The 22,989-nt window shown below is 40.3% G+C and overlaps 1 protein-coding gene across 3 annotated transcripts in view; it reads right to left on the bottom strand.

Annotated features, from left to right (window-relative positions):
* The window catches only part of thada (THADA armadillo repeat containing), a 423,367-nt gene that overhangs the window by 336,956 nt on the left and 63,422 nt on the right, over positions 1-22,989 (bottom strand). For all 3 annotated transcript variants that reach the window (XM_041182915.1, XM_041182914.1, XM_041182913.1), the window contains exons 20-21: positions 18,122-18,279; positions 4,144-4,253 (exon numbers count right to left, since the gene is read on the bottom strand). In XM_041182915.1, the coding sequence (XP_041038849.1) occupies positions 4,144-4,253; positions 18,122-18,279 (268 nt within the window). The remainder of the gene's footprint in view (positions 1-4,143; positions 4,254-18,121; positions 18,280-22,989) is intronic.

Below are 22,989 nucleotides of genomic sequence, written 5' to 3' on the forward strand. Positions count from 1 at the left end.
TTAACTCAGCAATAACCTGCTCACTGAAGCTCAGTTTGGGTTCCACTAGGGCCACTCAGCTCCTGAGCTAGAAGGATAGGCCAGAAGGAAAAGGAGGTGGTGTTGCGCTGATAATAAGGTACGGGATCAGTAGATTAGTAAGGGAGGATCTCAGGTTGGAAGAACAAAATGTTGAATCTGATTGGTTGGAGCTAAAAAAAAACAGCAAAGGGCAGGGCAGTAAACATTGGTAGGATTTGTTTATAGGCCACCAAACAATGGTGATAGTGTGGGACATGGTATTAATCAGGAGGTTAGAGAAGCATGTAGCTTGGGTAATACAGTAATCATGGATGTCTTCAATCTGCATATAAGCTGGGTAAACCTAGTGCGTACTAATGCTGTGAAAGACGAATTTCTGAAGTATTATGGATGGTTTTCTACAGCAGGCTAGAGAACAGGCTATTTTAGATTTAGCATTATGTAACGTAAAAGGGCTAATTAATAATCTTGTTGTAAAAGAATCTCTACGGATGAGTGACCATAATATGATAGATACATTACATTTGAAAGTGAGGTAGTTCAATCTGAAGCCAGGCTGTTAAACTTGAACAAAGGAAATTATGAAGGTATGACGGGCAAACTGAGGTGGATTGGGAAAATACTTTAAAAGGTATGACGGTACCTTTGAAATTTTATTACAAAGTTTACAGCAATTATACATTCCTTTAAGGCACAAAAACCCAAAAAGAGTCAGTCAATCGTGACTAACAAAGGAAATTAAGGATTGTATAAGATTAAAAGAAAAGGCCAATAAAGTTGCCATAACTAGTAGTAAACCTTAGGATTAGGAACATTTTATAATACAGCAAAGGAGGACCAAGAAACTGATAAGGCAAGAGAAAACAAAATATTAATTTAAACTAGGAAAAAACAAAAATGGACTGGAAAAGCTTCAATAGGTACATAAAAAGGAAACATTTGGCTAAGACAAATGTGGATCCATTATACATTCTTCTGACTGTCTGTAATGTGGAATAGAGAAATGGCAGAGAAGCTACATGATTACTTTGCGTCTGTCTTCACTGAGGAATCTCCCAGGATTAGAGATCCAAGGGACTAAGGAGGATGAGGAATTGAAGGAAATTCGTATTAGTAAGAAGGTTGTTTTGGAGAAATTAATGGGACTGAAGGTTGATAAGTCCCCGGGATCTGATGATTTACATCCCAGAGTGTTGAAAGAGGTAGCTATGGAAATAGTGGATGCATTGGTGATCATCTTCCAAAATTCTGTAGATTCTGGAATGGTTCCTGAAGACTGGAAGGTAGCAAATGTCACTCCACTATTTAAGGAGGGAGGGAGAGAGAAAACAAGGAACTACAGACCTGTCAGCCTTACATTGGTAGTAGGGAAAATGCTAGATCTATTATAAAGGATATGATAAATGGACACTTGGATAACAATAATCTGATTCAGCATAGTCAAAGTGGATTTATGAATGGGAAATCATGCTTGACAAACCTGTTGGAGCTTTTGGAGGGTGTTCCCAACAGAATTAATAAAGGGGAGACAGTGGACATAGCATACTTGGATTTTCAGAAGGCTTTTAGAAAAGTCCCCCACGGGAGGTTGGTTAACAAAATTAAAGCACATGTGATAAGAGTAATATACTAGCATGAATTAAGGGTTAGTTAACAGGCAGAAAACAGAGTAGGAATAAACGGGTCATTCTCACGTTGGCAGGCTGTGACTAATGGGGTAGCACAGGGATCAGTAATCGGGCCCCAGCTGTTCAAAATATGTATCAATGATTTGGACGTGGGGACCGAATATAATATTTCTAAGTTGGTGGACAACAAAGCTAGGTGGGAATGTGTTGTGAGGAAGATGCAAAGTGGCTGCAAGAGAATTTGGACAGACTTAGTGAGTGGGCATGAACATGGCAGGTGGAGTATATTGTGGAAAATGAGAAGTTAGCCACTTTGGTAGGAGGAACAGATGTGCAGAGTATTTCTTAAATGGTAAGAGATTAGAAATTGTAGATGTACAAAAGGATCTGGGTGTTCTTATCAATAAGTCACTGAAGGCTAACATGCAGATGCAGCAGGCAAATAGGAAGGCTAATGTTATGGCGGCTTTTATCGCAAGAGAATTTGCATACAGGGGTAGCAAAGTCATGCTTCAATTGTACGGAACCTTGTTAGACCGCGCCTGGAGTACTGTGTGTAGTCGGAAAAATATTATTGCCATACAGGGGGTGCAACAAAAATTCCCCAGACTTGTTCTCAAGATGGCAGGACTGTCCTATGAAGATAGATTGGGGAAACTGGTCCTGTATTCTCTAGAGTTTCGAAGAATGAGAGGTGATCTCATTGAAACCTACAAAATACTTACAGGAATAGACAGGATAGGTGCAGGTAAGATGCTTCCCCTGGTTGGGGAGTCTAGAACCAAGGGACACAATTTCAAAATAAGGGGGAAGTCATTTTGGACTGCGATGAGGAGAAACTTTTTTCAATCAGAGGGTAGTGAACTTTTGGAATTTTCTACCAAAGAGGGCCGTGGAAGCTCAGTCATTGAGTATGTTTAAAGTTGAGACTGACGGATTTCTAAAAGTCAATCACATAAAGGCATATGCGGATAGTGTGGGAAAAAGACATTGAAGTGAATGATCAGCCATGCTCATACTGAATGGCGGAGCAGGCTCAATGGGCTGAATGACCTACTCCTGTTCCTATATTCCTATGTTCATTACAGTCTTAGTCCAAAGATGGACAAAAGAGCTAAACTCAAGAGGTGACGTGAGAGTAACTGCCCTTGAGATCAAGGCAGCATTTGACCAATTTGATCAAACAGCCCTAGTAAAATTGGAGTCAATGGGAATCAGGGAGAAAATTCTCCATTGATTGGAGTCATACCTAGCACAAAGGAAGGTGGTTGTGCTTGTTGGAGGTCAATCATCTCAGTCCCAGGACAAAACTGCAGTAATTCCTCAGGGTAGTGCCTAGGCCCAACCATCTTCAGCTGCTTCACCAGTGACCTTTCCTCCATCATAAGGTCAGAAGTGGGGATGCTCATTGATGATGGTACCATTAACAACTCCAAAGATATTGAAGCAGTCAGTGCCCATATGCAACATTCAGGCTTAGGCTAATAAATGGCAAGGAATGTTTGCGCCAGGCAATGACAATCTCCAACGAGAGAGAATCCAAACATCGCCCCTTGATGTTCAATGGCATTACCATCACTGAATCTCCCACTATCAACATCCATTGACCAGAAACTGAACTGGACTAGACATATAAATACTGTGGCTACAAGAGCAGGTCAAAGGCTAGGAATTGTGTGACGAAGTGGGGATGTTCGCTGATGATTGCACTATGTTCAGCACCATTCGCGACTCATCAGATACTGAAGCAGTCCATGTCCAAATGCAGCAAGACCTGGTCAATATCCAGCCTTGGGCTGACAAGTGGCAAATAACATTTGCGCCAAACAAGTGCCAGGCAATGACCATCTCCAACAAGAGAGAATCTAAACATCTTCCCTTGACATTCAATGGCTTTACCATTACTAAATTCCCCAGCATCAACATCCTGGTGGTTACCATTTACCAGAAACGGAACTGGACTGGCCATATAAACACTGTGGCTACAAATGCAGGTCAGAGGCTGGGGATTCTTTAGAAAGTAGCTCAGCTCCTGACTCCCCAAAGCCTGTCCACCATCTACAAGGCACAAGTCAGGTACATGATGGAATACTCTCCACTTGCCTGGATAAGTGCAGTCCCACAACGCTCAGGGAGCTCAACACCATCCAGAACAAAGCAGCCTGCTTGATTGGTACCCCATCCCCATCTTCAACATCCACTCCCTCCACCACCAACGCACAGTGGCAGCAGTGTGTACCATCTACAAGATGTCAGTCTACAAGATGACTTGTCAGTCTGTGCATGCACACGCACAAAAGGTTAAAGAGAGGTTCAGTTATCTCACATTCCCAAGACCCAAGTCTGTAATATCAAGGCAGTTGTGAAGAGCTCCATTATTCACAAGGTTCAATCAGCCAACAATTCAGTAAATAAACTGCCACTGACTGCAATCATCCTATAAAGAAACATATTGAAATAGAGCACAAAGACACTCAGCTTAGATGCCACTTACCCGGTAAGCATTTCAGTGAGCTTTACAAATCCGACATATGCTAATTCAAATGCACCTCTATGTCTAGATTGTAGAAGCTGGCATTTAAAGTACTCTCCAATTTCTCCAACCTATATAGCAAGAGAAAAAAGTTCACAAATTAAATTTATTGTTTTGTGATAAAATTTAATAATGCAAAGCATGGTTACTTTATTCTGGTAAATGGACACAAATAGTTAGTCTTTGTGCTTTGTAGTTGAACCTGCACAAGACAAATAAAGTTCAAACTTCTTTCTCTTGGGTGGCTACTAAGAAACCTAGGAGTAGTTTAAGTTGTATCTAGCTGGTATGAGTCTGCAGCACAAAAGGACATTGCCAATTGACCATATAACATTCTTAAAGCAGCCTTTCATGTTGCGAATCTGTTGAAAAAGAAAACTCAAAAATTTGCTCAAGGCAGAAATAACTTCCATTATATTGTTGCCAACCATTAAACTATTAAAATCAGAGGCAATATGAAAAGAGCTTTGCAATACTGAACCTCTGAAGGTTTCACATATAGGGAGGAATTTAATGAGGCTTGTGGGAATGGGGTGGGAGGTGGGGGGAAAAGGGGTGGGAGGTGGGGAGGTATGGAGAATCGAGAGAGAAGGCATGGGCTGAGTGCCCGTCACTTTCTCAACGCTGTAAAAGTCTCTCAGCAGGGCAGCTTTCCAGCCTGGGGGCTATTAGAGGCCCTTCAAGGGCCTCTTTCTGCCACTACGGCATTCTACTGGGGCCTCCCCCATGTGGGGAGATAGCACAGTAAAACCTGGAGGCCTCCTTGCAGGCTGAGGAGTGGGATTTATTTACAAATCACAACATCTACTTTCATTGAATGTCACAATATACACTTCCATTGCAAGTCACTAAACATGGAACCCAAGCGGAAGTATCATCACAATACACAAATTCTCAGTCTCATCTTATGCTCTTTTCAACCACTTTGTGCATGACATTAAGTGTTATCTTGAAAAGGAAATATTCAATTTGACAAAGTAAGATGGGTCACATAATCAGCAAAAGCATCCCAAATACAATATCTAGTTTCTAGAACCTGGATTGCTTTTTAGATAGATAAAATGTTTCATTCTAAAACCAATAACATTAGCATAAGTTAGTTTTGAATTAAAGGTTATGTATTGATTACCAACAACTTATACAAGATTTTAAATCCCACCTACAATTCAAAAATATAAGCACAGCTACAGTACTCTGCATGAGAGTGAAAGCAATTAAGAAAAGCAGACAGCTGTCCCTAGTTTTACAGACTTCAAAACATGAACTGAGGAAAATATATTGGTCCAAACCTTTAACTGAATATCGTTATAATAACAATTGATTTATATGATATCTTTCACATCCCAAGGTGCTTCACACGTAGATACAAGGAAACTGGGCTCAGAACCATAAACAAAGATTTTAGGAAGGATACTGAAAGCTTGACCAAAGAAATGGGTTTCGAGAAAGCTACACAAAACTATATTAACAGTAGAAGAATTATGATTTGTAAAAACTTCAATATCTCAAGAACAGCAGCTGCTCATAAACCTATTGAAAACATTTTCTTTGATAGTTATTTAAAACTGTGATGTTCACTTGCCATTGCAGCAGCAACCAAGAAACCACAATCAATGCAGCTGTGATGAATACTTCAATAGTCCATTAAATGTCAAAAAATTATTTGACTTGAGGTCAGGATGGTTCAGTAAATCAAAAGAAATTGGATTCAAAGGAACAGTATGCTTTCACACTGCATTCCACTACTGAAAATGGTAAGTAAAATTATGCAATACTTGCATTTACATAAATGTTATCAAAATTATAAGTACAGTAATATGTTTACCTTCTAAATAGCAGCCTTGGTCTACCGTGTACCAGGCAAACATTGCCATTTTGAAGGTAGACGTTAACTAAAATGTAGTTGAGAATGTTCTACAGTTACACAGTGGCAGACATGACAAGCTCATTCTTGTGTTCATCACACCAACTCATCCAGAGTCAGGCTGGGGAAACTAGTTTGAGTTAATTTTATGAGGGAACTGATTTTTCATTTCAGCAAACATCTTCTGAAAAATCTTCCTATCCTCAGCAATTAAAATAAAACACAAAACAGGCACTTTTAAGAAAGATACTGTTTCAAGGTTTTTCCTAATTAGCTTTTCCTGATTCCTAGACTCATTTTCACTTTTTCCTGTCACTAAGTCCCCACTGCCACTGCCTAATTGCTTAATTTATGAACTGGACAGGCTGACTTGCCTCAGAACTACCACCAGTGGAGGAACGTACAAGTGACTGGTTACAATGTTCCATGTGAGAAACCATCTTCCCATCCCACATCCAGTATGATGGATGAATGGGAGAAACACTGGCATACGTTTATATCATATTACTCCTTGGACACCTTTCAAGTTTCTTTGAACAGTTTCTCAGTCTTGATTTAGTTTCAAATATGCAGGTTGGACATGTTGGGTCCAAGCAATAAGTGATAAATTGCCCACAGTTAAACTATGAATAGCAAAGAAATATGATCTACGCACACAACATGCACATTGGATTCTTGCACAGAATCTATAAATTCTCGTCAAGTTACTTAGCAGCCTAAGTTACTTGCCATTTTATCAGTAGTGGATTGCAGTGTGACAGCCTGAATTTAACTCACTTAATTTCCATTGAGCAGGCAGTGATATCAGATAGGAGGCGTCCATATATGTATATGCACACATATATTTTCTTAAACATGCCACCTTCCTTAAAAATCTAACATGCCGCCCACGCACACTCTCTCCAGCTGCCTGCCAAAAAAAAAATGCTCGGGTACTCATCCAAGTTTGTTTAAAAGAAAGTTTTGCATTCATTATTTCAAGACCGAAAGCAGTGTATTTAAAGGAAAAGTACATGTTATTGAACTTTCCTAAACTCTAATTATAAAAGGAAACACTTGTACTATGACTATACTATATCTTTCAGTTATCCCTTTGAAGCATTTTATTTGTCTAATCCACCAGTTCAAGACATCTGAGAGCAGCATGGTGTCACAAGTTCTATACACACTTAGGCTGTCTTTATTCAGATACTTTAATGCAGTAACAAGGCTAACCACAAATGTCTCCATTGAAATCATTTAAAGATTAAGGCCAATTCAGTCTATATATGCACACACACACACACACACACACACACATAAAAAAAGACTATTAAGACGGCATTAGAATCAACTTTTTCTTCAAAAAAAAGCTAAACAGACCTGACAAAAGCACCATTATAATCAAGATAGAACTAAAAAAGCCATCAAAAACACTGGCCCATCTCTGAATGTATTATTGCATCAAGCTAGGAATGTTAGCATGATAAATCTATTACTGCAATTTTGTGCATAGGGAGGGATTTGTGTGAATCTTGGCTGGTTGAGTGAGGGATATCAAGTAGTCAGTGAAGTTCTGAACAAAAACAGAAACAGAAATACCTGGAAAAACTCAGCAGGTCTGGCAGCATCGGCAGAGAAGAGTACAGTTGACGTTTCGAGTCCTCAACAGAACTTCAACAGTGAAGTTCTGAATTTTGTCACTTCTAAGTAACAAAAGCTATCACCCCGTTTGATGGGCACAAGACATAATGCTGAAAAAGGAAGTTTTAAAAGTAGCCCTCGAGTAGTAAGAAATGTACCTGACCACTATAAATGAAGTGCTTATTTTTGTTAAAAATATTGTTTAACATAGTACCATTATTTTGTAAATATCAGTGCTTACTAAAAGAAAAAGTGGTGCAAGAAATTCTCCAGCCTCAACAGTCTGCACAGTACGTTAATTCACATTTTGCTAATAACAGGAATTAAAGTTTGAAAGAACATTTAAATGCCCAGACCAATATCCACAAAAGGAAAAGATAATTTTGATGCCAGCACTCTAATCACTTCAATAATTGGCTTTTATCTGCTTGGTTTCTCAGCCGCATGAGCTAAAGAAATTACACCTCTGAATACATTTTCTTTCAATATTTTCAGAACATTACGGAAATTGCCACATAATTTAATTATCCTGCAGAAGCAGCTTCTTTCAATTAAGCGTCACAATTTGTTATCTAAATGTGGAAAATTGAACTTACAGTCACAGAAATGTCATGCAAAAAAATGGCTTAATATTTCACAACCTGTTTCCAAATCAGAATCATTATTGTTTGTGCTCAAGGGAATTGTGCTGTTTGAATGATGTCTATTATAAGCTTCTGGTAAAAAGCTTACCGCCTTGTCAATCTACATGGTAGTTGGTGATACACACAATGCAGCAAAAAAAGAACCAAGAAATTGCAACAGCCCCATCCCAGTCTCTTGATACAAAGTAGAAAGTAATTATGTGAAAATACCAACAATAAATGATTATGTAATTGCTGGGCCCTCATGCATCAAAATAAGAGTCAACTTGGAAGGGTCATATTACAGTTAAGCAGCCCTAAAAATAACTAGGAAAGTCCCAGGTTCAATTCCAGTTTGTGCTGAAATAACTTACCGCTGTCAGGCTGAAATGTGGGTTCTACAATCGACTTTGGGATCCTTAGATTAATGAGTTGGCAGGGAAGGGCAGAGAGGTGGGAAAATCAATCAAGGTTAGGGTTAAGGGTAACATAATTGTTAGCTGTTCTAAGTAGACACTTGGACGCAAGTAAGGATAGGATGGGCACGGCTGAGATGCCTGTTGAACAATCGGCGTTCAAACATAGAAAATTTGTCACCTAGGTTAGGTTCTGATGGGCAGCTGGACCAAAAAGCTGAATCCTAGCCAGGAACATCCAAAAGGGCTAGAAAGAATATTGACGGAAAAATATGTAAGATTTCCAGAAGTTATTACTTACCTGGGAAGTCTGATTATATCAAAAGCAGCTTTTCTGATCAGAACATTCATTTCTTTTCCAATTCATCATTAGAAAGGGACAAGTGATTTGTTCATTCTCTCACTGCTTGAACCTAATTCCGTTTGGTTAGTAATGCCCAAGACTGAATTACATATGTAATTATAGTCCTATATAGCTATAAACATTACTTATTATTTCAGCTTATTCGTGATTATCCATGCTTTCAGTTTAAGAAAGGAAATTTACTACTAGGGTTGCTGAGATGCTGTTTTGAGGGTTAATGACAGTTGGAAGCAGTGTCACAAGGACATCAGCAAAAGGATTTAAACAGTTGACTGAGGGTTAGCCAAATGGTTTCACAAGTTACGGAATTAAGAACTATACATTTAACATGAAAAAGAATCTCCGTTGAATTGACTTTCTGACCTTGGTATAACTGAAGATCATGTAAGCTTTTCAGTCATTTCTCATAGAACCTATCAAATCTTTTTCAAATATTGAGTTTTCACACTTCAAAAAATGGTGGTCAATTCATTTTTGTAGTAAGTCCAAGATATTAAAACAATAACAAGGAAAATGCTTCATTCACTGGCCTCAGTAGTTATTAGAAAGAAAGCTTAAGTTTTTCAATTAATCGATATAATATATATATATATAATAAATATATATATATTTATTTATATTATATATATATAATTGTTAGTCAAACATTGATATATATATATATATATATATATATATATATACATATATATATATATCAATGTTTGACTAACAATTTTTTTCTTACAGAACTCAAATGTGAAAATCTACAAAGTAAGTCAGTTCATAAAAATTGCACAATTCATGGACAGCAGTGGACACCACTTAGTGAAAAGAAAGCATTTTATCCAGGATACATATTAATAAAAACTTGCACTCATGCTAGTTCCTTCAAATAAAATAGCTGAGTTGAAGAATTCCATAGTTCAATACAATATTCAAAGAACACACTTCATGCAAGATTTTGATGGTTTTGAATATCAGAATTGATGTTAACAGAAGGCAATGAAGTAATCTCCTTCCCATCATGTACAATCATGCGGGTGTCAGTAATTTATAATCATATGGGTGCAATTAAGGCCAGGCTTTTTCACAGAGTGACAGTTGCTGTCATAATTTGACAGTGTAAGAGCTAGAAGAGCAAAAACTACAGTAAAACTTTTAGGCTTATTTCCAGTCCTAAAACTGCAGACATTTTTGACTGGGTATATTGACCCCTGAACTATTTTTGCTGATCCACTGCAACTTAAATTGACTATTGTAGCAAATTAAGTGTTAATTAAAGTTATTCAAATTTATTTAGCACAAAAATGTTGTAATCAACCAGCTAACCCATGCAAATAGGCACAATTGATTACGATGGAAGCAGTAAAAAGGATGAAAAATGGTGCTAAAGTTAAACAGACGTCTAAGCTTCAGTGAAACTGGACTGCTTGTGTTAGCAGAATAACACTTCAGATGCAAAGACTTTTTATGGCAGCAAATCAAACTGGCTCTCAGGCTTCCAATTCAGGGGTTTATAGTTCTTCTTACAGCCAATCAACAATATTACAAAAATGTTCACAATATCCTACAAAGTGGGCTTGTCAATGATATTTTGTACAGATCACATAATGTTTGCTCTTGTTGCAGTAAATTAATTATCAATACTGAGTTTCCAGGATTGGTCTGCACATGTCATTTGCATAAAGTCCAAACTCAATTTTCTTTTTGTATCACCAATGAATTTTTTCACATCCTCAGTCACACCCAAGACTCCAAAAAAATTTAACCATTAACATCTTGGGCTTGGATCATACACGAAGTTCATCAGCATAAAGAGTCCAACTGTGAAAGGATCCTCCAGGTCACCAATACTGGAATGCACAATGCAAGGTAGAGAATCTACCCTCGGGACCAAAGAACACATCAGCCACACTGGGTAGATAAAGGCTCAACATCTCACCCATTATGCAGATCCTGTTAGAGGAGACCATTGATCTATTGCATTGGTCATGCAATTCTGCAGTCTGGTAACACCAGATACACCGGGGTTACACAGTAATGTTACACAATTACACAATATCATATAATAAAATTTGGCAAGGCAGGTTTGCTTCAGAGTTAATAGGTTTATAACACTTGTCAAGTTAACTGGTATTGTTAACTGTTTTCTCTCTTTAGGTGCTGTTATTCTCTCCTTCAAATCTGCCTTCATCACTCTTCTCAAAAATAATTATCTTTAACCCCTCTGTCCTTGCAAACTACCGCTCCAACTCCAATCTCCCTTTTCTCTCCAAAGTTGTCAACTCCCAAATTCTTGCCTATCTTCCCTGGAACTCCATGTTTGAGTCCCTCCAATCAGGTTTCTGCAACAAAACTGCTTGTATCAAAGTCATAAATCAGATCATGTGTGAAGTTGACATAGGTAAACCATCCCATCTCATGAACTATTTGCACGGTTGACCACATTATTCTCCTCCAATGCCTGTCCATTGTTGCTCTCACCTGATTCCATTCTTATCTATCTCATCATAGCCAGAGTATCACCTGCAATAGTTTCTGTTCCCACTCATGCAACATTACCTCTAGTGCCCCAAAGGATCTATCCTTGGTCTCTATTTTCCATCTATAAGCTGCCTTGGCAACATCATCCGAAAATGCACCGTCAATTTTCAAATGCATGCTGACAACACTGTTATGATCCCAACTGATGTTAATTCTGGGCAAGTCAGGTCCCAGAGTGAAACCTGGCTTGATAGATCCTAACTTTTTTGTAGAAACATGGAGATCAGTTACTGAACAAGTTCACATGGGTCTGCTGATTAATTGTTAACACAAAGAATAAAATACTTATTAAAGAAGAAAAAATGAACTATATTACAATAGGGAAAAAGATTGGAAATAAAAACAGAAAATGCTGGAAAAACTCAGCAGGCCTGGCAGCATCTGTGGAGAAACAGAGTTAACGTTTCAAGTCCGTATGACTCTTCTTCAGAATTCTGAAGAGTCATACAAACTCAAAATGTTAACTCTGTTTCTCTCTCCACAGTTACTGCCAGATCGCTGAGTTTTCCCAGCAGTTCCTATTTTTATTTCAGATTTCCCACATCCGCAGTATTTTGCTTTTATTAAAAAGGTTGGAAAGATCTCCATACAAACACAAAAGGCACTTCAAATTCCCACAATTCCTTCACCCCAGCAATATCTTTACAGGCATATAAACCAATGAAGAGTTACCACTAGCTTGACAGAGGCTTCTTGCTTGAAACTGGCACAGCGGCAAACAGTTTTCTTCTGGTGAATTCCTGAGCGTTCACTTGATGCTTTTTACCCAACTTGTAGTTCTCCCTGAGACACCCAAAAACCACATTCCAAACTTTGTTTTTTTAACTGCAGAGCAAACAAATGGGTTCCCTAAACTCAGTCTTCCAGTAGCACCTCTGCTAAACTGATCACTTTACTGAGTTCTACAACTGACTATTGAGTTAACTACTGTCCCCAATAGGCTTGTAGTCTTTCTTATCATTCCTGCCCTTTCTCTCTGACACACATTGAACTTTTCTCCCCTGTCATTTTTCTCTACCTATGTCACTTGCCCATTGTCACTAAGCAATAGTAAACTCTTTTCTACTTTGTGTTTTTCTTCCCACAATCACTGAACTTTTAACCCCTTTTAACCCATCTCTTTAACTTTAGGGGTTGTAATACCTCATTAAAAATGTATAGATACAAACAAGCCTAAAAGACCTGACCTTTTCATCAGGAGTCCATCCAGGCTCCCAGGCAGCAAGGCTCACAAACAAACTAAGTGAAACTGAAATCATTTTTACCTTTCTTAACACAAATATATATATATATATATATATTATGTATATATATAGCACCCAGTTCCAATGCACCATCACTCCTCTCGACTTGTCCACTATTACTAAATTAACAAACTGCTTGCCAACCATTGGGAAATCAAAGTCATTGTCTTCAGTTCCTGCTACAAAGTCTGCTCATCTCCTGACTCCCCAAAGTCTGAGCCCACCATCTACAAGGCTCAAGTCAGGACTGTGGTGTAATACTTTCCACTTGTGTGGATAAGTGCAGGTCTAACAACACTTAAGAAGCTCGACATCATCCGGATAAAACAGCCCACTGGACTGGCACCCCATCCACCACCTACAACGTTCACTCCCTCCACCTCCGACACACACTGGCAACAGTGTGTAACATTTACAAGATGCACTGCAGCAACTCACCAAGGTTCCTTCGACAGTGTCTTCCAAACCCGTGTCTTCTACCACCTTGAAGGGCAAGGGCAACAGGTGCATGGGAACACCACCAACGGCAAGTTTCCCTCCAAGCCACACACCATCTTGACTTGGAACTATGGGCAGCATCTTACCTATTCTGGACGGGCTGGGCAGCACAGGCTGCGAGCCATCATTTTACGTGGACAGGCCAATTAAGGCCTGCCCAGCGTAACGTGCAGCTGGTAGCATTCAGCGCTATATGTGCGGGTGGGGGGGGGAAAGAGAGGAGGGAGAGTCAGGACATGCACTCTTTCGCGCATGCACGTGAAAGAGCGCAGGAATCTCGCTGAGGCACGGAGCTGCATCAGGGAGATTGAATGGGCAATAAAAGATTTTAAAAATTCAAGTAAAAAATTATTTAAACATGCCCTTTCATATGACAGTATCACATGAGCTGGGGCATGTTTGTCAAGTTCACCAAATTTATTTATTAATTTTATAAAACCTTCAGGAAACCTCATCCCACTCGTGGATGAGGTTTCCTGGAAAATGCAAAGGCCACTTGGGCTCTTCGCCTGCCAGTCAACCTTAAGGTTGCGCGGGCAGCGGCGTTAATGATGGTAATGACTTTCTTAATGGCCTTAACAGGTCTTTGACAGTTCAGCGGGCATGAAGCCACCTCCAGTGCACACCCGGCAAACGCAATATCGGAATGACACACGCCCAATGTCATCTTGCGTCATTTTGCACGTCGGCGTGTCGGGCCTGCCCCCGCATGCCAACAACAATAGTCTGGACTATATTGCCATTCCTTCACTTATAATAGTAAACAAACAACCTAAGTTTAAACATTGCAAAGTGCTATGATCCTAAACCAGACCACCAAGTTTTTGGTAGGGTCCAGTTAGGGACCAATAACATTCTGTTTTAGGTAGACAAAGCTTGAGATTCAAGACACAGCTAAGAGAATAAAACCACAAGATCCCACAGGTTTTGAACAAACAAAAATAAACTTTATAATACAATATCAAAAAGGTAAAACCAGTTACAATCTGTATTTTACACTTTAACATTCAGAGTTAACATGAGGTACATGTGAATTAACAGGCAAACTGTAGTCAAGCACGCCACACTGTACAATAAATAGCATATGTGACCAAGACAGGTCCCACAGATTTCTTGGCAACCCACTCAGATGTCAGTAAACACGGAGTCAAGCAATCTCATTGAAACTCTTGCCTCCCTCATGAGGGACTTCAAACTTTTCACTTTTGAAGATCAAGCTTCTGAATTCCCTCAAAGATGCTACAACCTGGCTTGCCTCAATTACTGCACACCTCCCAGGATTTCCTGAGACTCTATTTCCCAGGATTTCTGAGTCTGCACTCCAGCTCTACTTGCTGGTGCAATTTCAGCTCTTTAATAGCCAGCTATCTTAAGTGGACTGGCAATGCCCGTGGATTTCACCAAGCTCCAATCTTCCCAGGTACACCAAGCTGTAAATACCTCCAAGGACTTCTTTTGAGCGCCAAACCTTTCCAGCACAGAGCCAGCGACCTTCCGCCACCTTCTCAGCTCCCCGAGGACTTCTCCTGATCCCCATCTGCATAAAGCTATCAAACGGCTCCTGAGACCTCACCTGAGCCTGCTAACTGGAGCACCTTTTCGGTATTATCTTTTTCCCTGCTGCACAACGCTCACGCTCAAGCAAACACATAGATAAACACAAACCCTAGAATTTTAAGCTCCACCAAGCTCCATAACTATGTAGTCTTCCAGGGTTCAATGAATGCTTTTAAATTAATGGTAGCTTTAACTCCCCAGAAAAAAAAACAACTCTCTGGGCTGCATTTGTTTACAAGCCATGTAGACACCGCAACTCCAATTCTCCAGCTAAGTAAGCCCACCTGTTTTATAATCTTACCTTTTTAGCTGTCAACCCCTGGGTCAGCATAGCCCCAACCTTTTAAGTGTAATAGTCTTCAAGTTGCTTTAGTAGCATTTTTCCCACTTCCTACAGCTAAACTTTAATTTTCCCAGGAGTAAAAATTACCTCTAAATTATAACTATGAACCGTGAACTAGGTGTCTGTAACAAAAGAAATACATTATGTAATATTTAATCTAAATTAAATAGATTTGTTGAATGTAGTTTGTGCATATATTGCATTACATGGTAATTATCTGAAATTTGGTTGCAAACTTTGTTTCATTTCAGACCACCTTCATTCCCTAAGATAAAAACAAAATACTGCAGATGCTGGAAATCTGAAACAAAACAAAAATAGCTGGAAAAACTCAACAAGTCTGACAGCATCTGTGGAGAGGAAGACAGAGTTAACGTTTTGATTCTGTATGACTCTTCATCAGAACTAAAGAAAAATAGGAATGAGGTGAAATATAAGCTGTTTGGGGGGGTTGGGACAGGTGGAGCTGGATAGCGGGCTAGCGTTAGGTGGAGGCAAAGAAGAGATTGCCAAAGATGTCATAGACAAAAGGACAAAGGGGTGTTGACAGTGGTGATATTAGCTAAAGGATGTGCTAATGGTGACATTTAGCACAGAAAACAGGATGAGCGAGTGACAGATGGCCCTAGTGGGGATGGGGTAGGGGGAAGGGATCAAAATAGGCTAAAAGGTAGAAATAAAACAATGGATGGAAATAAATTTTAAAATAATAATAGAAATAGGTGGTAAAAGAAAAATATATTTCAAAAATATATAAATTATTAGTAAAAAGGGGGATTGGAAACAGGGTTGGGATGGAGGAGAGAGTTCATGATCTGAAGTTGTTGAACTCAATGTTAAGTCTGGAAGGCTGTAAGTGCCTAATCGGAAGATGAGGTGCTGTTCCTCCAGTTTGCGTTGAGCTTCACTGGAACACTGCAGCAGGCCAAGAACAGATATGTGAGCATGAGAGCAGGGTGGTGTGTTGAAATGGCAAGTGACAGGGAGGTCTGGATCATGTTTGTGGACAGACCGAAGGTGTTCTGCAAAGCGGGTCATCCAGTCTGCAATGCAGAGGAGACCGCATTGGGAGCAGCGAATGCAGTAGACCAAATTGAGGGAAGTGCAAGTGAAGTGCTGCTTCACTTGAAAGGAGTGTTTGGGCTTTTGGATAGTGAGGAGGGGGGAAGTAAAGGGGCAGGTGTTGCAGCTTCTGCGGTTGCATGGGAAGATGCCGTGGGAGGGGGTTGAGGTGTAGGGGGTGATGGAGGAGTGGACCAGGGTGTCCCTACGGAATGCTGACAAGGGGGGGTGGAGGGAAGATGTGTTTGGTGGTGGCATCATGCTGGAGTTGGCGGAAATGGCGGAGGATGATCCTTTGAATGTGGAGGCTGGTGACGTGATAAATGAGGACAAGGGGGACCCTATCATGGTTCTGGGAAGGACAGGAAGGTGTGAGCGCGGATGTGCGGGAGATGGGCCAGACACAGTTAAGGGCCCTGTCAACCACCGTGGGTGGAAACCTCGGTTAAGGAAGAAGGAAGACATGTCATAAGAACTGTTTTGGAAAGTGGCATCACCAGAACAGATGCGAAGGAGGTGAAGGAACTGAGAGAATGGGGTGGAGTCCTTACAGGAAGCGGGGTGTGAGGAGCTGTAGTCGAGGTAGCTGTGGGAGTCGGTAGGCTTGTAATGAATATTGGTGAACAGTCTAGCACCAGAAATTGAGGCAGAGAGGTCAAGGAAGGGAAGTGTCAGTGATGGACAATGTGAAAATGATGGAGGGGTGGAAACTGGAAGCAAAATTAATAAGCTTTTCCAGGTCCAGACGAGAGAATGAAGCAGCACCAAAGCAGTCATCGATGTACCGGAGAAAGAGTTGTGGGAGGGGGCCTGAGTAGGACCAGAACAAGGAATGTTCCACATACCCAGTAAAGAGACAGGCATAACTGGGGCCCATGTGGGTACCCACAGCCACACCTTTTAGTTGGAGGAAGTGAGATGAGTTTAAGGAGAAATTGTTCAGTGAGAGAACAAGTTCAGCCAGACGGAAGGGAGTGGTGGTGGATGGGGATTGTTCGGGCCTCTGCTCGAGGAAGAAGCGGAGAGCCCTCACACCATTCCGGTGGAGGATAGAGGTGTAGAGGGATTGGACGTCCATGGTGAAGAGGAGGCGGTTGGGGTCAGGGAGCTGGAAATTGTTGATATGATGTCGGGCATCAAAGGAATCGCAGATATAGGTGAGAAGAGACTGGACAAGGGGATAGAGAATGGAGTCAAGATAGCAAGAAATGAGTTCCTTGTCAGTTTCCATGTCATTCCAATTTCAGATTGGAAACCGACAACACGTTGTTTGTTCAATTATCCTGTTGCACCTCTTACAATTATTGGGATGTTGCACTGTATTTGAGGCCCTTAAGTCCTGCTTCCATGAATATGTTTACATGCAAGGGATTTGGCTTGTGCTTATGGAAGCAAAACAATTATTTTCTTAATGAACAATGCAATAATATAACATAACAAAAATAAATTTGTTTCATATAATAGCCAAACATTAGTAACTTCTGTTTATGTATGTTCTCTAGTCTCTCCACATAATCGAACTTCCTCACCCTTGGTACCATTCTAGTAAATTTCTTTTGCACCTTCTCTCAAAGCCTTGATATATATCCTTCCTAAAAGTGTGGTGCCCAGAATTGAGTAAAATACTCCAGCTGAGATGAACAAGTGATTTATAAATGTTTAGCATAATTTCCTTGCTTTTGTATCATTACTACTCTGTCTATAATGCCAAGAAATTAATCTCAACAGCTTTCTCAACTTGTCCTGCCACCTTCAATGATTTCTGTATGCAAATATTACATGCAACCAGATCTTATTTAAAAAGGGATTTGAATGATACCTGGTTGAATGTCAGTAGCCCATCCTTTGAGTCAGGTGTTGACTGAAGAGGCAAATTTTGACACAGTAAGCCTAAGAGCAACGATATTTCCTTCATACTTCTCCAGCAACATACAAGAACCATCTGGGCAGTAACCTGGCAAGATTGGCCTGTCTGATCTGCATATGGTGAACAAAAAAGTATAAAATTAAACATTACTAAAATCATCAAAACAATAACAAAGGGCTGATATCCCCATCCATTTTTAAACAGCCCTTTTTGAAAATAACAACATTGAGCAACATATGTGATTTTCAATTATCGGTCCCCATCTCAATATATTTTGTCTTGATTATTGCTTGGATGCTCTGCATCATGCATACTCCCAACACAGAAAGCAAAAAGGGCTCTACCAACATTGCTCGAGTCAACTACAAATGTTGATGACTGCAGTGCAATACAACCACTATGTCATTTCTGTGGAGCAGCAGACTACAAAATACCTTTTCATCCTTCAGTTTCTGAGTTTTTCAGAGAATCAATGGGAATTTTTTTACGTTTGTCCTTGTAAATTCACAACTCCCTTCCAATAAAAAGAAAATTCCAGGTGAATAGATAGTCTTGCAGTGAGAGTAACTCCATGTAAATTGCTTTTTTATTTCTCTCCTTCACACCTTACTCCAACAGGGTGTTCAAGTTCAGGAACCTAACATGTGAGCCCAAAGTCCTATCAGGCCACTATGGACGCAAAGCATCGATACACCCACCACAAAGAAATACTGCACTGCCACAGACAACACATTTGTTATCACTGTACATAGAAAAGTTAACATAGAAATTACACAAAGCAATTAGATAGAAGAGTCAATTACTTGGGGACGTAGAGTGGCATGGGCAGAGTAGATAGTCAGAAGCTTTTTCCCAGGGTGGAAGAGTCAATTACTAGGGGACATAGGTGGTGGAAGCAGGTACGATAGTGGTGTTTAAAATGCAGCTTGACAAATACATGAATAGGATGGGAATAGAGAGATACGGACCGCGGAAGTGCAAAATGTTTTAGTTTGACAGGCAATATGATCGGCGCAGGCTTGGAGGGCCGAAGGGCCTGTTCCTGTGCTGTACTTTTCTTTGTTCATTGTTCAATGCTTTCTCCACAAAACAGGTTCATCATCACCTGACAACTTCAGAACCCTGTTCAGCTGTGGCATCCTTATGTCCTGGTTCTCGTTTTTTCTCTTAAGTTTGCAATCAAAAAGAATGCCATTTAAAATATGCATCTTTAAAAACTAAAGACAGATTTGTCCCCTTATTTTCAGTAATTAATTCTACCAGGATAATTTTCTTCAAAAGTAAGAGCTTCAGAAATTCGGCAATGTTGCTAAAATTATCCAACTAATTCATTTCTTAAAACATCCTCCAAATAAAGAAGTCATTGCATGGTGAGTTTATAGATTTATTACACTGGAATGTAGACAATTCAATTAGCTTGCTCTACAGAAATGTTATGAATATACCAGAAAATTGTTCACAAATTCTGCTTTTACATTATAAGGGACCATAAACAAGGCCAGGTGCTTAACTGTGTTCCAGCACCACCAAGTGGTTTCATGCTATATATATGATTTTAGTTTCTAAATGGGTGCCTGAAAAATGAACAAAAGATTATAATGATGTACAAAATACATACCAAAGAAGAAAATGCTTTTCACACAAAGCAGCATATTTCTGGAGCAGTAAGCTAGGCACAAATGGGTGTGAGCTGAAATCTATTGTATCAATTGAAGATCCAGGGCTATTTAGTTTTGAGTATTTTCACATTAATTCTCAAATGTGCCACCAGATGGAGCATTACTCAGGAATAAAATGGGCTTCCTCAAAACCAATCAGAAGGTAGCTATCATTGCGAGACCATATATTCACCTGGAATTTTCTTCTTATTGGGAGGGAGTTGTGAAATTACAAGGAGGAGCATTAAAAAAAATCCCACTGATTCTCTGAAAAACTAAACTGAAGGAGGAAAAGGCATCTTGTAGTCTACCGCTCCACAGAAATGACACAGTGGTTGTATAGCACTGCAGTCATCAACATTTTGCCTGCATTATCCCACCAATCTTACCATGTCCCAAAGCTAGAGCAGAGTGTCTTGTCAACAGTGCAATGCTCTGCTCCTTGTAGGGGATCAGCTCTCTAATGTTCAGGTTGCCTCTTTTGATCATTTGCATTTCATGCGCTCTGTGCACCAGTTCCTTACCAGCCCAAGCCTGAATGCTGTTCAGGTCTTGCTGCATGCAGGCATGGATTGCTTCATTATCTGAGGAGTTACAAATGGAACTGAACTAAACACTGTGCAAGCAGCAAACATCCACATTTCTTATCTTATAAAGGGAAGGTTAACGCTGAAGCAATCGAAGATGGTTGGGCCTGGGGCACGACCTTCAGGAACTCTGGCAGTGATGCCCTGAGCTGAGATGATTGGCCTCCAGCAACTATATCCATCTTTCATTGTGTTAGGTATGACTCCACACCCCCAACTTCCTGATTCTCAATGATTTCAATTTTTCTAGGCCTCCTTGATGCTACACTTGGTCAAATACTGCCTCAATGTCAAGCGTTGCTTGATAGAACTGTCAACAATCTCTTCCATCACTTTGCTTATGACTGAAAGTAGGCTACTGGGGCAGTAATTGACTGGATTGGATTTATGGACAAGAAATCCTTGAGCAATTTTTCACATTGTCAGGTAGATAAGAGAAAAGTCCTGCCTTTCACAACTTCCTTGTTTGCGTTTTCACTTACCAGCGCTTTGTATTTCGCCCATTGCATGAGCAACATTCATTTATCTGCACCTGAAATGTCCCAATTTTGCAAAAGATCTTTTATTTCACAATAGCTGTTTGCAAATACGTGAACTAGATTTGTCTCACAATGCAATTTTATATGTTATTCCAGGATAATGGATTTGGGAGAAGTAGTGAACACGAGTTTAAACTATGAGAGAGTAGGGATAGACTAGACATTAGGTGATTTGTCTTTTCTTAGAGTAGTAAGGCTCTGAAATGCAAAAAAAAAAAACAGGCTGGTGTGGTATGTGCTGACTCTTCGAATACTTTCAGAGGGAGCTGGACTGGTTCCGGCCGAGCTCAGAATCACAGAATGTTAAATGTCTTTATAAATCTTCATAATCCTTGGTTCACATGACCTCCTTGGCTGGTTTCAGTAACCTGAGGGTTGCCGGGGGGGTGGGGGGGGCGTTGGTGGAAATCAGAGAGGAATTTTCCAGGATACATTTTGCTTCTTGCTGGCCCTGGGTTTCTCTCTTTTTCGCTGACCGCGATTTTTAAATGGGATGTGAATAAAACCGCCATTGCTGGAAATCAGAAACAGAAAGCTAAAATGTAGAGTAAACATAGCAGGTGTAACAGCTTTAGTGAAGAGAAACACAGCTTTTTGTAGAGTGCTATAACTGCCCAAACCAATGTTGCCCTCGCATGGCCAGAACCTATCTAATTGAGTCCCAATCAAAAGCATGTTCCTCGCTCGCGATTTCACAATTTGAGGTTTCGCAGGAATGTAACTCCCAGAAACAGAGGGTCTTTACTGTACCAGTGTTGTAGCTGTACTGGAACAACTTGGCTAGGTATGCAGTTAGTTCTAGAGTACAAGTCTTCAGCACCAAAGGCAGGATGTTGTCGAGGCCTATAATCTCTTCTGCAACCAATGCGCTCAGTGCTTTCTTGATATTAGATGGAGTGAACTGAATTGGCATCTGTTGTGGTGGGAACCTCAGATGGAGGCCAAGTTGGATCCTCCACTTGACACTTCTAGCTGAAGATGATTGCAAACGCTTCAGCCTTGTCTTCTGCACTCATGTGCTGGGCTCTGCAATCATTGAGAGCAACGGTGTTTATGGAGCCTCCTCCTCCAATTAGTTTTATTATCTACCACCATTCACAACTCATTGTGGCGGGACGCAGACCTTTAATCTAATCCATTGATTGTAGGATCACTTGGCTCTGTCTGTATCATGTTGCTGCTTCTGTCTAACCTGCATGCTATGTTGTAGCTTCACCAGATTGGCATTTTGTTTCTAAGTATACCTGGTGCTGCTCATGGCACGCTGACCTAAACTCCTCCTTGAATTGGTGGTCCATTTTTGAGCTGTTACGTTTCTTCTGGTTTTCCTGGTTGGGAGGTTTGGAACCAGAGGACACAGTCTCAGAATAAGAGGTAGGCCATTTAAGACTAAGATGAGGAAGAATTTCTTCAGGCAGAGGGCGGTTAATCTTTAGATTTCTCTACCCCAGAGGGCTGTGGAGATTCAGTCATTGAGCATGTTCGAAGCAGATGTCAACAAATTCCTAGATACCAATGACAACAAGGGATAAGGTGATAATGTGGGAGATAGCGCTGAGGTAGAAGATCAGCCATGGTCCAGTTAAATGGCAGAGCAGGCTTGAGGGCCTACTCCTATGTTCCTATGTACCAAATCTATTCCATTTAGCACAGTGATAATGTCACACAACACAATGGAGGATGTCCTCAGTGTGGAGATGGGACTTTGTCTCCGCAAGGATTGTGTGGTAGTCACTCCTACTAATAGTGTCATCTATGACAGGTAACTTGTAGCTTGATGGGAATAAACTCAAGTAGGTTTTTCCCTTATATTGGTTCTCTCACCACCTACCTCAGGCCCTGTCTGGCAATTATGTCCTTCACGAGTCAGCCAGCTCAATCAGTATAGGTGCTACCAAACCACTCTTGATGATGAATGTTGAAGTCTCAACCCAGAGTACAGTCTGAGCCCCTAATGCCCTTACAATTTCTTTCAAATGGTGTTCAATAAGGAGCAGTGCTGATTCATCAGCTAATGGAGGGTGATAGACGGTAAT

This window comes from Carcharodon carcharias, chromosome 2 (assembly GCF_017639515.1).
Source record: "Carcharodon carcharias isolate sCarCar2 chromosome 2, sCarCar2.pri, whole genome shotgun sequence".
Lineage (NCBI taxonomy): Eukaryota > Metazoa > Chordata > Chondrichthyes > Lamniformes > Lamnidae > Carcharodon > Carcharodon carcharias.